At 39.5% G+C, this 17,466-nt stretch overlaps 2 protein-coding genes and 1 long non-coding RNA gene across 4 annotated transcripts in view; 1 reads left to right on the plus strand and 2 right to left on the minus strand.

Moving 5' to 3' along the window:
• Positions 1-4,118: 4,118 nt before the first annotated feature.
• Positions 4,119-7,038, minus strand: LOC112145016 (gastrula zinc finger protein XlCGF9.1). Of its 2 annotated transcripts, XM_024270008.2 has the most exons (4): positions 7,012-7,038; positions 6,896-6,925; positions 5,781-5,862; positions 4,119-4,664 (listed from the first exon to the last, which is right to left on the minus strand). In XM_024270008.2, exons 3-4 carry the CDS (start codon positions 5,793-5,795, stop codon positions 4,194-4,196), a joined length of 486 nt encoding a protein of 161 aa, XP_024125776.1. In that variant the 5' UTR covers positions 5,796-5,862; positions 6,896-6,925; positions 7,012-7,038; the 3' UTR covers positions 4,119-4,193. The 2 variants fall into 2 exon arrangements, with proteins under 2 accessions (XP_024125776.1, XP_024125765.1); XM_024269997.1 differs by lacking the exons at positions 6,896-6,925; positions 7,012-7,038 and adding an exon at positions 6,031-6,182.
• A 1,315-nt stretch (positions 7,039-8,353) lies between these two features.
• Positions 8,354-8,987, minus strand: LOC118598009. The gene is made up of 2 exons (XR_004947052.1): positions 8,488-8,987; positions 8,354-8,418 (listed from the first exon to the last, which is right to left on the minus strand). It is a non-coding gene; the product is annotated as an uncharacterized LOC118598009 (long non-coding RNA).
• Positions 8,988-9,148: 161 nt separating this feature from the next.
• gabrg1 (gamma-aminobutyric acid type A receptor subunit gamma1) overlaps positions 9,149-17,466 on the plus strand; it is a 16,453-nt gene continuing 8,135 nt past the window's right edge. Inside the window, exons 1-3 of the mRNA XM_024270020.2 lie at positions 9,149-9,569; positions 11,699-11,859; positions 13,853-13,920. Coding sequence (XP_024125788.1) covers positions 9,493-9,569; positions 11,699-11,859; positions 13,853-13,920 — 306 coding nt within the window. The 5' untranslated portion in view covers positions 9,149-9,492. The remainder of the gene's footprint in view (positions 9,570-11,698; positions 11,860-13,852; positions 13,921-17,466) is intronic.

Consider the following 17,466-nt stretch of genomic DNA (forward strand, 5'->3'; position numbering starts at 1 on the left):
AGGACTCTTCCGCGAGCGCTGGTTTCCTGTCCTCCAGAGAGCGTAGCGGGTGGATCAGCTCTACGATTGCAGCATTTAAACGCATCACTTATACATGAATCTTGGAGACGTGAAAAGAGTCTCACATTAGATTTGTACGTAAATGTGGTTTGTGTGAGTGTATCAGGTGATTCTTGTGCATACTTTTGAAATATTTGCAAGTGTAGTTAGTTCTCAATTGTATTTAGCATTTTTTGGTATTTTGTAACTTCTGTACTTGTGAAAGCAGTTATGCACAAAAATTATTGCATGAGTTAAAAATCAAAAATTACGTAAACACAAATCAAATGAGTCTATATTCTCTCCATATTTTAATTCCAGTAAATCTGCTGCAGCAGAAGCATCTTGTTTGACATGGTGTATTTTATTTTGAAAGGACCTCACATGAGCTACTGTCAAAAAGAAAAGAAAATTGTTATAATGAGAATAATATAACACTTTTATTATTTAATTATTGTTAACATTTAAAAACTCTCATTGGGTTTTGGTCTGAAAGAAACGCAACCAAAGGTTGCAGACCCCTCCATTGGGGTCAAAGGTCACCTGTCAAAAGGAGTCTGTTGGATGGTCTGGGGTCAAAGGTCACCTGTCAAAAGGAGTCTGTTGGATGGTCTGGGGTCAAAGGTCACCTGTCAAAATGAGTTTGATATAAAGTATATTCTTAATCTCTCTCTCGTTTGATTTAATCTTGTTTTTTTGTCTTTAATTTTAGTTATCTTAAAGCTAATGATGGTTAAGATGTGTGCTTTACATTCACTTTGCACATGACTCGGTTAGTCGACTAATCGGAAAAAATAATAGGTGATTAGTCGACTACTTAAATATTTGTTTGTGGCAGCACTACGCACAGACAGTTACTGCTGAAGCTCCTGAAGGTTCTTCCCTCTCTTCTTTCTGTCCATCTTTGGGCGGAGCAAACTGTGGTCAACTCCTTTGACTGAGTGAATTTGCAGAACTGGTTCATCTTCTGCTGCCACACTCACCACAGTGGTTGCTTTTCTCACACATTTGTGCTGTCCTAAGTATGTTGATGTTGGGAGTGGGGTCATCTGGACCCCACAAGACACTGTGCTGAACTTTTTTTTCTCACAGATTTTTGATTGTCACTGGTGTTTTTGGCAGACATGAAATCTTGTCCACCTTCATCCACATTCGTCATGGGATGGATAACACGTCTATGTAAGGCTTGGGTCATCTGGACCCCATAAGAGAGCACAAGGGTAAAGAATTCACAAACTAAGAAATGGCAAGAATCTTCTGGTTTCTCTGAGGCGCTGTAGAACTATTCCAAACATGTTTCTTCCAGAGAGATGGTACCATCTACCTGTTGGAGGAGACCTCACCTTACACTGCTTAGAAGATGAAAGCACAAACTAAAGATGGGTGTTTGTGTTTATAGTCAGTGTGATTCAGTAATTCTGTCATCTGGAAGGTAGAAAAGAAGAAAAGCATCACAGAAGTGCCAGAGAGCTAACTGCTAATGCTAGTATACATGTACATTACCTAAACCAGGGGTGTCAATCAAGAGGCCAAAATCCAAAACACACTTTAGGTCGTGGACCAAACAGGTTAAACATTTATTGAACACTCTAAAACTACATTTTTAAAAACTTTAAAACTGTAACTTATTAACATAATTATGAACTAGATATATAGCATTACCTGTGATAATGCTAGTGTGAATGCTGTAAGCTGGATTTGAAAGATGATAGCGCTGATAACAAAACACGCTGAAGCTGATAGCCAGCTAAAATATTAGCTAAATAACAAATTAGCCTAAAACACTTTATAAAAACATAGGTTGGCTAAAACAGCTAGGATGTAGGAGAAAAAAATAGCTAAAGTTCAAAATAGCCTAAAAAACAAGCAAAAAAAAGCCTTAATTAGCCAATTAGTGTTTAAATATTAGCTTAACTCCAAAATAGTCAAAAAAAACTTTGAAAAAGCCAAAATTAGCCAAAACAGCTGCCATGTAGCTGAAAAAAATAGCTAAACTTAAAAAAATCCTAAAAAATCTTAGTAAATACCAAAATAGTCCAAAAAGCTAGCAGAATGCCAATTTAAAAAATGTTAAAAACCTTTTAACATAATACAAAGGCAGGAATATTTTTACAGAATAAATCAACTTAAACCTTAAATAACTTTCAATATTTTATTCTTCATAAAAATAAATGTTGTCAAAATTATACAAGTTAGAAATGAGCTCAAGATAACATCATTAATAACAATAAAATGAAATGATCTGGATAGGATTACCCAGAGGGCCGGATCCGGCCCCCGGGCCTTGACTTTGACACGTGACCTAAACGGACATTATGTTCAGCACAGCTAAATAAACAATTTGTTGATTAGATATTTATTTGACAAAAACAAAAATACTTGCTTTATCTTGCCTTTTTGTAAAATCTAAGCGTCATTATTTATCAATGTTCCAAGATGTTTCACTCGGTCTATCCTTGTGTTCAGACGCCTGCATCTTTAAAAGCATAAATGCTCAACCTTCCTCCCTTTAGATTTTCTCTGACCCCAAATGTTCACTGAAACAGTCCTTTTGACCTCCCGCATGATGCAACATTGTCTGAAAAAAAAGTGATTTTAAGAGCCACTGTAACCCCTTCTTGTGTCATTTTTCTGATGATTGACGACACTTACAAAGAAAAGCTTAAAATATCTTTTGTATAATTATTTAAATCTGGCTCCCTGCTCCGCTCCATTCTGATACTTCCATCTGCAGACAAATAGATCTTTAAACGTCTCTCTTTTCCTGATCTGAGCTGGAATCTGGACTTAAACCGTATGGTTGGATAGATGTGATATTCATCGTTCTATGTGTTGCACCTTTAATGTTAGATTGGGGGTGTGAGGGGCCCTAAGCTAGAGGGAGAGGAAGTAAATAGATGGGTGAAGGGGACGGGGGTGGGGTTGCTCTGGATCAAATGGCACCACCCACTATTCAGAGATGAATTTTTGCTTTGCTTTGCGTGGAAAACGACAAAGGTTCTTTGATTTTGGCAAAAAAAGAGCATAATAATAATATTAATAATAATAATTGAAAGACCACAGGAAACACTTTGAAAAGAGATCCGAGGATGATTTGAGTGGGACTTTAAGCCACCTGGAGATCATCTACATTAACGGGGCCATACCATAATTTTCTTAAGCCTTTCAGAGTGAACTATATCCACACATATGATCATATATTACCTTTGGAACACTAAAAAACACATTATTTACGAGTTTATGACTTATTTTCTTGAGTTTTTTTCCTACCGTAAAACGACTCAATTCCTGAAGCTCCGCCTACCGCTGCGTGTGGCTGCCGCCCGTTTCGTGACGTCATCCTAGAGCCTTTGGCAGCAAGTCTGCATTTCTACCACAAAAAAATAAACATCCAATTTCTTTAAAAGATGGATGCACATACCAAATATCTGCCCTAAGCAGCCCCGGTCATCGCTACACTGGTTCACAACACAAATACACTCGACGTCTGCCCAATGGGGGAGGGGGGTGTCTTAAAGGAGCGCCGCGTCTAAAGTAACAAACACCTGTTTGAGCTGGAGTTTATAAGACAGGACTGGCAGGAACGGTATTCTGCATCTAAAATGAAAGTGTTTTGCTGTTCATCACTAGCTCTGTGGAGAAATTGAGTGTTGGTGTTAGACTGGGGGCGGAGCCATCAGAGCAGATTCTTCCTGGAAGGGGCGGTCTCACTCTGTGATGTCATATTGTGGGAGGGGCTGCTGTTAAGAGAGCAGGTATTTAGAGGATTACTCAGAAATATGTGAATGGATCAAAATACCGCTTTGGGGTTCTTTATAGTGAGGACTGAACAGTATAATAGACTTAAAAGCTCAAAATTTTGTTTTTTTAAGAAGATAAACTTAATATTTCCAGGCTGCATCATTACTTCTTCACTGTTGGTTCCTAATGGAGTCAAAACCAGTTCAGAAGGACTAAACCTCCACAGCCTGCTGACAAATAGAACAAATAAAGCTGCTGTAGCCTCCTGTCCTCCAGGGGGCGCTCCACTTAACTTTAAAACTGAATTGTTTCTCTGTTGCTCCAGAAATGTACCACACTTTCCTTGAAGGTGTTTATTGAGAGCTGAGCTGTTCTGCTCAGACTGAGAGTCGTTCCTGACGTTCCTCCAAAGGCTAAGAGTACAGCAGCCGCTTCCTCTCTTTTCTGGTCTTGATGTAAAGCACTTCTCTCTGGTGAATCCTCTCGTGTTGCCTCAGAAGCGCCGGCAGCCTGAAATTCTTCCTGCACACCCGGCAGACGAACGGCTCCAACGACGAGTGGATGCTCTGGTGCTGCCTCAGGTGCCCCACCTCCTTGAAGCTCTTCTGACAGTCCCGGCAGGTGAACGGCCGTTCACCTGTGTGGATGCGCTGGTGGCATACCAGGTGACACTTCCTCCTGAACCGCTTCCCACACTGGGCACAGGGGAAAGGCTTCTCCCCGGTGTGGATGAGCAGGTGCACTTTCAAGCCTCCTGATTGGCTGAAAATCTTCCCACACTGCGGACACTGGTGACCAGGCTTGGCAGTCTTGGGGGCTCCCTCCAGCTGTTGGCTTCCGCCTGCTGCTTCATCCGGACGACTCGGGAGTGCGGACGTCGTAGTCTGTCAACACATCAGAGTCACATTTACCCACTTTCTGAGTCAATCCAACCGGAAACGTGAGAAACCGAAGAAATGCATGTTATTGTGAAAAAACGGGACATATTCAAATGAATTTACCGTATTCTCTGCACTATAAGGACGAACCGTCAATGAAATGGACGTTTTTCATACTTCTGTCGATAATATAAGGAGCACCGAACTTTAAGGAGCATCAAGCGAGACAAAGATAAGTCATGTCGACCGTCTGAGTCAGCAGCTCCTGATAATGACTGCCTAATATAAACAACCTAAAGAAAACAAATAGTGATACTGCTGAAACAAACATTACTGTAACTATGTAAACACCCAAACATGTTAGAAATAAACAGATGAATACTGTGACAGTGGTAACTCAACCTCATTACCATGTGAACGGTTTATATACTAAATGAGACTTTTTATACTTTCACAAAATGTTATACTCTGTTATTAACTCATTGATGAATGCATTTTTACATTAACCTTTTACTTTAACATTTTACATTTGAGCAGCCAAGGTGCAGTGGTAGGGCGGTCGACTCCTGATTGGAAGATTGCGGGTTCGATTCCCGCCTCGCCCACGTGTCGAAGTGTCCTTGGGCAAGACTCTGAAGCCCACATTGCCTCTGGTGGGAGGTTGGCGCCAGTGTTTGGCAGCGGAGCCACCACCAGTGTGTGAATGTGTGAATGGGTCTGTGAAGCACCTTGGGCCTTCGAAGGAAGGTAGAAAGTGCTGTTCAATTCAATTTTATTTATATATCACAAAGGAAATTTGCCTAATTTGCTTCATAAGAGAACGCCATCTACCATTTAACCTGCATGGAGCTCCAGACCAGTTGAAACCAGTTACGGGGCGCTTCAAGGGCCTAATCAGTGCTTTTCCACCTTAAAACAAAGCTATAAATGATCTTGTCAGCAGGAAAGTAGTACTGTGTGTGATGAATGCGGTTGATCTGGTTTACTCAATTTAATTTGTTGAAGCCACTTTGTGGAAACTAAACCTTCTGTGCATCTTCAGTCTGCATCAACATGAACTCCTGCTCCTTCATTTGGTAATGCTGGAATCCAACACAGATTTCTAGTTCAAACTCCACCCACCTCTGCAGAAGACATCTCAGCAGGCCAAACTCGTCCTCAACTTTCAAGAGTCAAACCAAAAGAACCGCCGCCTTGAGTTCAGCTTTCGTTGGTTTGTGTCATAAAATTACAGAAAGGAGAAAACAAATTTTACATTTGGAACATCCTAAATCCAACTCAGTCTGTTTTTTTAAATATCAATAAATACAAAGATGAACTTGTAAGACCAGTTAGTTTGACAACTTTATCAAAAGAAACTTGAGATTCTCACCTTTTTTTCCAACCAGAAAGCGGGTTAACAGCTACTGGTTTTACAAGATGTTATAGTTGGGATGTTGCTACGGTAGCATTATAAAAACGGTCGTCTGTTTATTCGGGATCAACTCGTACTGTTTGTTTTTTCAAAAAAAAAAAACTTTATTTAATGGTGCAATTTACAAAGTTATTTTAGTCAACAAAAATGCGGGAAAAAAGAATTGCAAACAGGAAAACAAGTTGTTTTGGTCTGTTTTTGTTTTCTAAATCCCTTTCTTCTCATTCTTTAATGACTGGAAGAAATTCACAATCAAGACTTACAATAATCAGTACATATTACAATATTCCTGCCTTTTTATTATTCATATTTGTGTTAAAAACTTAGGGTTTTAAAGTTTTAAAAATTGGCATTCTGCTATTTTGGCACTTACTAAGATTTTTTTAGGCTATTTTTTTAGGCTATTAGTAATATAATAACATATAATAATATTAATTATAGGTGATATCTGTTTAAGAAAGTAGGAAATTTCAAGTTTCACCAGATATTATTCACAATCTTAAATAATAAGATAAGAAAACTCTAATGACCCAGGATTCTAGTAGTACTTGAATTTCACTCACGGATGATACAGTGAGACGTGAAAAGAGTCTCTCGGTGGAGTCCATGTGTAACTTAGGCTTCGTGGGTAAGAAGGGATTTGTGCATATGTTTTAAAGATTTTTGTGTGTAATTAGTTTCACAAAACATATTATATGAGTAACAAATCAAGAAATAAGCACGTACAAATCCAAAGTTATGCACGAATCCTAAATTATGCATGCACAGATCAAGAATCATGCACCCACAAATCGTAGTGAGTCCATTTTCTCTCCATACAAACCGCTGAAGCTCCAACAAGATCCTGATTGATCTGATTAAAGAAACAGAAAAATTAGTAACACTTTTCAAGTTTACGAAGCCGCACAGCTAATTTCACTAACAAAAATGTGGCTCCACCTGCATTTGATCATGTTGGTCTTCCACTGGAGATGTTTCTAACTTCGACAGAGTTACAGAGCAACTGCAATTCTCACAGACAGCCAGCAGATGTCACTGTTTCCACTATGAAACGCTACAAGCAGCTGCAGCACGTCACCAAGTTGAGTAAACAGACTATTTTTTAATTAATATATATATAACTAAACACAACTTTTCTCCACATGCAAACATTTATAATATTTACCAGAAAATCTATACTTATGAGAAACTGCTATGAAAACATTCTATGATTTGATGGATCTAAATGAAGATCTGATTTCTGAGTATTTCCCTTCATTGCGCTTTTTAGGATTCAGTAAACTCGGGAAAATAGTTTGTAGTTGTGTTTGTGCCCATTTCAGATCTTTCTTTGAAAATGTAAAACCGTACGTCTTTTTTCTGTCCTTTTAAAAGATTTTTTACATAAACCATATTCCTGTAATCCATTCTCTTGCCTGCATGATTCTGCTCTAACTGTTTTTATGGTGTTTCCATGCCTTGCTGTTGTGCGATAAAGCTGTATGGCATGCAAAAAGGGCCAAAAAACAACAAAATGTACGCTGTAAAAAAGATAAAAGATAAACAGGAAAAAAATTATAATAGTCATCGAAAACTTTTTTATGTATTTTTTAAAGATTCATGTAATTTACTATTATTTGTCCAAAACACAATCTTTTTAGTTTAGATTGTGAGCAGCAGAGGAATGACTCGGCTTCAAAACCCACAGCCATAAGTCATACAAGTTCATCAATAATTATTTATTTTAAAGATATTTTAAAGATATTAAATGGTTAAATGTAACATTTGTGAGGAGTATTTGGATACAAGTATATATGCACTGAATATCTTCCAATAGTGGCCGGTCTCTGATTGACCCGGTTTTCCATAAATGTTTGGTCTAACGGGTGTGTGTTCCTTTAGGTCACATAACTCCAAACTCCTTTAATTCTGTTAATTCTGACGTGACTCGATCTACTTTATCTGCTATATTGTTCATTCTGGCACATTCTGTGATGTCCCAAGAGGATTTTACTCGTACAACCAACCTCCACCTCCCATGATGCTCGCTGTTCCTGTTTGGATTATTTTAAACTTTCAGCTATTCCAGGTTGTTTGTTGTGTTTTTTGACCTGCAAGTAATACTGAACCTGTAAAACAAACTGAAATGTGAAAGTTGATGGTTCAAATAACTGAATATATAAGAGAACAGAGTGACTCCTCCCCTCTCGTGTTCCAAACAGGAAGTACTCCAAGAAACCAAAATCCCTGATACTTCTTGTTAGGGAATCAGGAAGACAACCCAAAACAGAGCAAACACAGGTCACAATTAAAGTGTTTATTAGGGAGGTAGAATTAATCAGTGGACCGCCAGATGCACAGGTGAGCCTGAAAGTCAGATAAATAGAGTTATTTAGAGATCCTGGTTCCACGCTTGGGGTGATGGTGATCTCTTACTTAGAACTAGAAGCAGGCGTGAGAGAAGAGCCTTTGAAGCGTCCGAGTGCAGGGCGGATGGTGTCAGGAATGATGGAAGATTCCTCCACTGCTGCGGTGTACAGGAGGAGAATCCACCGGAGGGTGAAGACCAGTGTTGGGGCAGCTTTACTCCATGATGAGATGAGGGATCTTGAAACGTCACGCCTCTTCAGGATGGAAACGGAGGGGGAAAAACCAGGGCAGAAAAACTCCAGACAGGGGACAGGCTTAAACTCGTTACCAGGCCAGAAAAGGGTCAAAACCATGAAAAGACTCAAAATACAAAGATTATAACTAGCTGGAACATGACTGATTCAACGAACTGGCAGGGTGGATGTGAAAGTGAGGACCTTAAATAGAGTGAACACCAACAGTAGCACAATGAGAGCTTAATCAACACAGGTGAGTGAGATTAGAGTGGAGGAAGGAAGGGAGGGGTAAAGGAGCAGAGCAGAACCATGACACTTCTATAGAAAAAAGCAGCTATTAGTCATAAAAAACACTCTTGCTCTGATACCACTTTTTAATATGTTATTGGCTATAAAATTACCTTTAAATGTTATTTGATGACATTTTTTTGTCTTTTTGGGCTCATGTTGGATTTGAGGATCAAAGCCAAATGTCCTTCATGCTGGTCTGCTTCTTCTCTCGTAGTCTGAACGTTCATGGTTGAAGATCAGGTTTAAAGCCGTTTCTCCTCTTTCTTCCTTCGATCTCCACATCTGTAGGAGACACGTTTACAGCGGCGCTCTGTCAAGGTGCCCTTGAGCAAGGCGCCGCATATGCTCGGCAGCCCCGCCCATCAGCCGAGCAGACGGAACCGCAGACCCGCGCAGCTGCAGCCGGCACTGGACCGGGAGCAGCATCAGCCACACCGCGCACGCGCACTCACTCACACACTCACACACAGTCAGCATGGGTGCGCATCCCGCGCGCCCTCTCTAACCATCCTCGCGGGTCAAACGTCACGCCTGTGCTGCCGGGATGAGGTTGCGGGTCTTCTCCGCGCTGCGGGACGGAGCCATGAAGCCCTGGCTGCTGGTCGCGCTGCTCGGTTTCTGGTGAGTCCGCTGCTCCACGGAGCCGCAGTGTGTCGCGGTGACGCTGAGGCTGCGGACCGCGCGCCCCCTCCCCCCACACCTGCCTTTGGCGGGATCACGATGGCTATCCGGGGGGACGGCGGGTCGGTGCACCCCTCTCTGGCGCGGAGGTTCGGGGTGCTGGTAACAGAACCGACGGAGGAGCAACATCTGGCGCACGCTCACGTACGCGCACCGAGGATTAATCACTAATTTCAGGAGAATTATTTGAATTCATCAGATCTGCTGGAATACATGTGTGAAAGTCAAGGCCCGGGGGCCAGATCCGGCCCTCCAGATCATTTTATTTTATTGTTATTAATGCCCAGATGTTATCTTGCGCTCATTTCTAAATTGTATAATTTTGACAAAATATATTTTTATAGAGAGTAAAATATTGAAAGTTATTTATAAGGTTTAAGTTGATTTTTTCTGGAATAATATTCCTGCCTTTTTGTTATTTATTATGTTAAAAAGTTACAGTTTTAAAGTTTTAAAAATTGGTATTCTGATAGCTTTTTAGACTATTTTGATATTTACTAGGATTTTTTAGACTATTTGGGAGTTTAGCTAATATTTCAGCTACATGCTAGCTGTTTTTTTCTAATTTGAGCTTCTTAAAAAAGTTTTTAGGCTATTTTTTCAGCTATGTGCTAGCTGTTTTGGCTAACCTAATTTTTGGCTTAGTTTTTTAAGCTTATTTGGCATTTAGCTAATATTTGAGCTTGCTTTCAGCTTCACTGTTTTCAGCTATTAGCTTCAGTGACTTCAAGTATCGATTTCAGTTTTTTCAGCTATCAGCTTGAACGTTTTTGGTTATTAATTTCAGCGTTTTCAACTATCAGCTTCAGCGTTTTTAGCTGTTAAATTCAGCGTTTCAGCCAACGGCTTCAGCGATTTTGGCAAAAAATTGCAGTGTTTTCAGCTCTCAGCTTCAACGTTTTTAGGTATCTAACTTCAGTGTTTACAGCTATCAGCGTCAGCATTTTTACCTGTCAGCTTCAGCGTTTTTAATCCATTTCAGCATTTCAGCTATCATCTTCAGCGTTTTTCTCCATTAATTTCTGTGTTTTCAGCTCTCAGCTTCAGCACTTTTATCTAATAATTTCTGCGCTTTCAGCTATGAGCTTCAGCATTTTTAGCTATCAATTTCAGCATCTTAAGCTAACAGCACTGGCATTTTCAGCAGGCAAATTCACACTAGCATTATCGTAGGTAATGCTATATATATAGTTCATAATTTAGCTTAAAAGTTTTGTTTTTAAAAGTTTCAAAACTGTATTTTTAGTTTGTCAATAAATGTTTATCCTGTTCGACCCGTGACCTAAAGTGTGTTTTGGATTTGGTCCCTTGTGTGATTGAGTTTGACACCCCTGTGGTTGAAAGATTCTGTCCGCAGCTTGAGACGATTTTCCCTCCAAAAAACATATTTTCAGCCTCTCATCTATCCTGTTGAAGTTGGTCGATGTAGTCCAGTGACTTTAGTGATGGTGAAGTGCTGCAGCTGATCCTCCTGGACATTAAACTTCAGTGTTTGCAGATACGTTGTATACCATTTATTATTCTTAAATAAATACATTTGTAAAAATTGCATTGGAAAAGATAGATTTGGCTAATATCAGCTCTTGTAGATGAATATTGATGCTGCTGTTGGTCTGAGATCTTCGGTTGCTCCTCAAACCAGCTGGTCATGAAGTCAGCATCAAACCAGCAGAGATGCTTTTGTTTTGTTTTTTTTTTTTCTGCTGTACTGCAGCTTCACCATGATGGAGTCAAACACGCCGGTTCTCTGGAGTGGCGCCTCCTCCATGCTTTGTCAGCAGAAGCTCACCTGTATTTGTCTTATCCAAAGACACAAAGAAATATGTCTTTAAACCCTTTAACACTGGAGCTCCAGTATTTATGTTCTTTGATTTACTTTATCTTTTTAATTGTTAACACGATCAACGTCATTCCAGCAGATTCTGAAGGAGAAGAGCGGAGCCGCTTTTCTCCTTCAGAATCTGCTGGAATGACGTTGATCGTGTTGAAAAGTTACAGTATCTTAAAGATTTTGTGTCCAGTAAATGTGATGAAAGCTCATTTATTCTGTGGCTGTCGTTCCTCCACAGTTCAGCCATCAGCCCCAGCAAACAGGAGGACGATGACTATGAAGACGTGCCCATAAACAAGACCTGGGTCTTATCGCCAAAGGTCTACGAGAGCGACGTGACTCTGATCCTGAATAAACTCCTCCAGGGCTACGACAACAAGCTGCGACCCGACATCGGAGGCAAGTCTCCATGGAAACGTTTAGAACTTTGAAATAATCCAAGAGTTTTATTCCACCTGTCATCTAAAGAGGATTTAGTCTAAATCATCAGTGTTGGATCACGTAATTATCACAATCATCTTCTGGTATTGAGATATCAACACTAACTGGTCCTGGTTTGATTCACATCACCACAGCTGGTTCCTGCTGTGCACTGAGCTCGTGTCCTTTCATCTCTTTGGTTCCTGGAAAGTCCATCTGCAGTCACACTGCAGTAAACAACTCCAGAATCCACCTGCAGGAGAGCTGAGACCCCCACGAGGACCAGAGTTCTTTTGATTGATCCAGGCCACAGTTAATGCAAGCTTTCACTCGAACAGAACCAGGAGGACCATTAGAGGAAACCACTCTGGAATAACTCTAAATATGACCGGGACCAGACCTGGAACAGACCTGAATCAGACCAGGAACAGGCCTTAATCAGAAGTGGATCAGACTGGGATCAGACCAGAAACAGACCTGAACCAAACCAGGATTTAGGCCAGGAACAGACTTGAAACAGACCAGGATCATACCTGGATCGGACCAGTATCAGGCCAGAAACAAACCTGGATCAGACCTGGATCAGACCTGAACATGACAAGGATCAGACCTAAATCAGACCAGGAACAGACCTGAATCAGACCAAGATCAGGCCAGAAACAGACCAGGAACAGACATGGATCAGACCTGATCCAGACAAGGAACAGACCTGAATAAGACCAGGAACAGACCAGGATCAGTCCAGAAACAGACCAGGAACAGACCAGGATCAGACCTGATCCAGACAAGGAACAGACCTGAATCAGACCAGGATCAGGCCAGAAACAGACCTGGATCAGACATGAATCAGACCTGATCCGGAAAAGGAACAGACCTGAATCAGATCAGGATCAATCCAGAAACAGACCAGGAACAGATATGGATCAGACCTGATCCTGACAAGGAACAGACCTGAATCAGACCAGGAACAGACCTGGATCAGACCAGGAACAGACCTGAATCAGACCAGGATCAGACCAGAAACAGACCTGGATCAGACACGAATCAGACCTGATCCAGAAAAGGAACAGATCTGGATCAGACTGGGAACAGACCTGAATCAGGCCAGAAACAGACCTGGATCAGACCAGGAACAGACCTAAATCAGACCAGGATCAGACCAGAAACAGACCTGGATCAGACACGAATCAGACCTGATCCAGAAAAGGAACAGATCTGGATCAGTCCAGAACCAGACCAGGATCAGACCAGGATCAGACCTGGATCAGACCTTGAACAAGCCTGAATTCGATCTGAATCCGTTGGTCTCTCTGTCTTTAGTTTGAACCGTCTCTGCTGCCTCCTAAAAATGTTTGTCCTCTCCACACTCTAGCAGTTTGGTTTTTACCCTTCCTCCCAAATTTGGACACGTTTTGATCATAAAAAATCTAAATTGTTTGATTTTCCTCCTGTAGCTGAAACTCTGATATTTTCTCAAATGGAGTATTTTAGAATATTCTCACATTCATCTCATTGAGGCTGTTCACAGATTTTGAAAGACTTTTTTTCTAGTTAAGATTTGGAGGTTAAAGGAAAGAAAAAAAAAACATTTTGGGGGAAAATGTGAGTCTTTATTAAAACATGCATACAGGAGAAAGTTTATTCTGACCTGTTAGCCTAATAAATGCAACAATGAAACTGCATGTGCACTTTTCTGCCTTTACATGAGTTTTATTTGTATTTTATTCAGTTGATTCAGAAACGGCAGCAATTTAGTTATAGAAGTGATGTAGAAAAAGTTTGCAGCAGAACTCCTGAAACAGACGAAAATCAAGAAAAAACTCTGATTAGAAACCAGTTCTTGAAAGTGAAGAGTTTTTAGATTTAGTTCTGTAGATATCGACATGATGTGTGCCGTGGGTTTGTGACCGTCAGGGTCTTCCCGCTGTGGGGCCTCGTTTGATGCTTTGCATGATGGGATTATGTGTTTCAGTGAGGCCCACTGTGATTGAAACCGCCGTGTACGTCAACAGCATCGGACCAGTGGACCCCATAAACATGGTGAGCCTCCTTTGTCCTGCCTTTCTCTCCAGAGCAGAGGAACCAACTTTCAGGAAAATTCTGACTTTAGCAGTTTTGTGAAATTGTACCACAGAGTTTCTGGCGTCTTTTGGAGAAATGTCCCGTCTTATTGCTAACATCTCATGAACAGGTTGTGTGATTTGAGACTGAAAAGCTTTAGACAGTGTGATCAGTGTTACAGTGATGCTGTTTCGGTCAAACGACAGTTCCCTCGAAGCCAAACGAAGGTCAAAGGAGATGAAGTTAAACTGAAACTTGCTTTGAGTGGGTGGGGGTGCAGTAAAAGTCCAAAAAAGGAACAGTAGATTAGTAACTATACATCCAATGATCTTAAATGGCCTAAAATAGGAAAAAAAACTCAATCTCACAAGAGGCCAAAATCCAAAACACACCTTACATCGCGGACCGAACGAGGGTAAACATTTATTGATCACTCTAAAACTACATTTTTAGAACTTCAAAACCATAACTTATTCAAAAAAATTTGAACTAGATATAAAGCATTACCTGTGATAATACTAGTATGAATGCTGTAAGCTGAATTTGGCTGCTGAAAATGCTAGTGCTGATAGCTGAAAACGCTGAAGCTGATAGTTAGCTAAAATATTAGCAAAATGTCAAATTAGGTTAGAAAAAAATAGGTTAGCCAAAGCAGCTAGCATGTAGCTGAAATATTAGCTAACTCCAAAATAGCCTAAAAAATCTTAATAAATGCCAAAATAGTCCAAAAAGCTTAAAAAATGCCAGTTTTCAAAATTTCAAAACTGTAACTTTTTAACATAATTATGAATAATAAAAAAACAGGAACATGATTCCAGAATAAATCAACTTAAACCTTAAATAACTTTCAATATTTTACCCTTCATCAGAATATATTATGTCAAAATTATACAGGTTAGAAATGAGCGAAAGATAACATGGAGACATTAATAATAAAATAAGATGATCCGGAGGGACGTGATCTAGAAGAAAGTCACTAATAAGCGATGATAGGATCTGTCGATGCAGAAAGTCATTTTTACTTGATAAAGAAGTCAATAACATCAAAACAAGGAGTTCCACACAAGCATTCAAAGAGGGAAACATAAAATAAACAGCTGTTATATAAAATGACTTCTAATTGAATGTTTGACAACTCATTAATAAATGTTTATATATATATATTTTTTCTAGTTCTAAGCAAATAGTTCATATTTTTTTAGTTTTTATGAACCTAGCTGTAGTTCATTTTGATGACCGTGTCAAAAACATTTGTAATAAATGGAAATGACTCACTTTAAAGCAAAATGTGAACAAAATAAGGATATAATCTTAGTATAAGTCTGTTCATCTTAATTAATTCTCATAAAATCAAAAAGTAACAATTATTTTTACAACATAAATCTAACTTTTTCTTTTATAAATAATCACAATAAATGCGAGTATAACTTTATTAAACTTTTTAAAAATTCAACCAAAGTGTCATTAAAAAAAAAATGAAATCAAGTTTTTATTGTTAATAGTTTGGAGTGATTTTGATAATAATTTTTTTTTCTAGATCCTAGTTCTACTGATTTTGAGAAAGCTTGGAAAAATGTAGACCAAAATAGCGCTGGGAAATATGACGATACATCGTGTGGGCGATAGAAAAGTGTTTATCGTGTCATTGTTTCTTATATCGTTACTATCATTTTTATGTTTGTTTTTAGTGAAGAACTTTTGTGCAAAAATGGGGTTTTCCTTCTAAGAAACTTGAAACTGCTGTGCGCTTGTCAGAGAAAAGTAAGGAACGACATTTTTGTCATATTTTTTCAGAAAATAGCTGAAAAGATACTTTATAAATGGCTGCATATGGTTTATATAAAATAATTCATAGAGTAAAGAGAAGTTAAAACAACTTCAAACCGGCTACAAAACGTTGAATGAATAAAAAGAAGGTTGGAAGTCTTTACGAGGATCAGATGGATGCAGTGAAGCCCCAGAGGGTGAGCAGCGATCCCACCTGGACGTGAAGGCTCCTGACTGGGCAGTCTTCTCTGCTGAGTGTGGAGCAGGAGCAGTTTGCTCTTGGAGCACAGAGCAGCATCTCCAGCACTCATGATGACATTCAGAGCCGGCCTCTGGGAGCCAGCGCTGCATTCCTGCTGCTGATCCAGGCTGATTGTTCTTCTGCGTGCACTGCAGGGAGAAACCACAGCCCTGCAGAACTACTCTCTGACTTTGTGTCCTAGCATTACTGATGACTGGAGGAAGAGCTCCGTCCCTCGCAGGGTCGCAAGTGAACATGTTCAGGATTTTATGGTCCAGGACTTCCTGACACTGTCAGAACAGTATCAGGAAGTCCTGGACTTGGTGGTCTTTAGGGAAAAAAACTGCTTCTGGAAGCTGCTGGGGCTCAATGCAGCAAAGAATCCAAATGTCCTCCCCTCGACGTCTATCTGGACCGGACTGATGAGGGCGAGGAACTTTCATGTTAGGTTCTCTCATCTGTCCGGTTTGCAGCTGGCTCTAAACCAGGGCTCCCCGAACTACGGCCCAGGGGACGGATCAGGCCCGCCCCCATAATTGGCCGGGTCCCCATATACTGTCACAGACGCATATATATATATTTTCCTGAATTTCGCGAGTGTTTTGGCAGTTACTAAAGATTTTTAGACTGTTTTGGAGTTTAGCTAATATTTCAGCTACATGCTAGCTGTTTTAGCTAACTTTGGCTTTTTTCAGTTTTTTAGGCTATTTTGGAGCTTAGCTAATATTTTACCCTTATGCTATTTGTTTTTGCTAAATTACACATTTTATCAGTTTTTATTTTGGCTAATTTGGCATTTAACTAATATTTCAGCTACATGCTAGCTGTTTTGGCTAATTTATTTATTTATTTTAATTTATAGCTAAAAACACTAAAGCTGATACCTAGGTAATTATTAGCAAAAATACCAAATTATTCTAAAAAACTGAAAAAAAATATTTTAGTCAAAACAGCTAGCATGTAGCTGAATAAGAATTATTTGGCATTTTGTTAATAATTAGCGAGCTATCAGCTTCAGTGTTTTCACCTATCAGCTTTAGTGTTTCTAGCTATCAATTCAAAAAAGAGATTAGCTAAAACAGCTGAAAAAATTGCTAAACTTCAAAATATCCTAAAGAACTGAGAAAAAGCCTAAATTACCCAAAACAGCTAGCGAGTAAATATTAGCCAAACTCCAAAACAGCTTAGAAAACTTTAAAGAAGCCTAAATTAGCCAAAGCAGCTAGCATGTAGCTGAAATATTAGCTAAACTCCAAAATAGCCTAAAAAAATCTTAGTAAATTCCAAAATAGTCCAAAAAGCTAGCAGAGCGCCAATTTTAAAACTTTAAAACTATAACTTTTTAACATAATTATGAATAATAAAATGTTTTATTCCAGAATAAATCAACTTAAACCTTAAATAACTTCAATATTTTACTCTCCATAAAAATATATTTTGTCAAAATTATACAAGTTAGAAATAAGCGCAAAATAAAATGATCTGGAGGGCCGGATCCGGCCCCCGGGCCTCGACTT

Source organism: Oryzias melastigma, linkage group LG22, assembly GCF_002922805.2.
Source record: "Oryzias melastigma strain HK-1 linkage group LG22, ASM292280v2, whole genome shotgun sequence".
Lineage (NCBI taxonomy): Eukaryota > Metazoa > Chordata > Actinopteri > Beloniformes > Adrianichthyidae > Oryzias > Oryzias melastigma.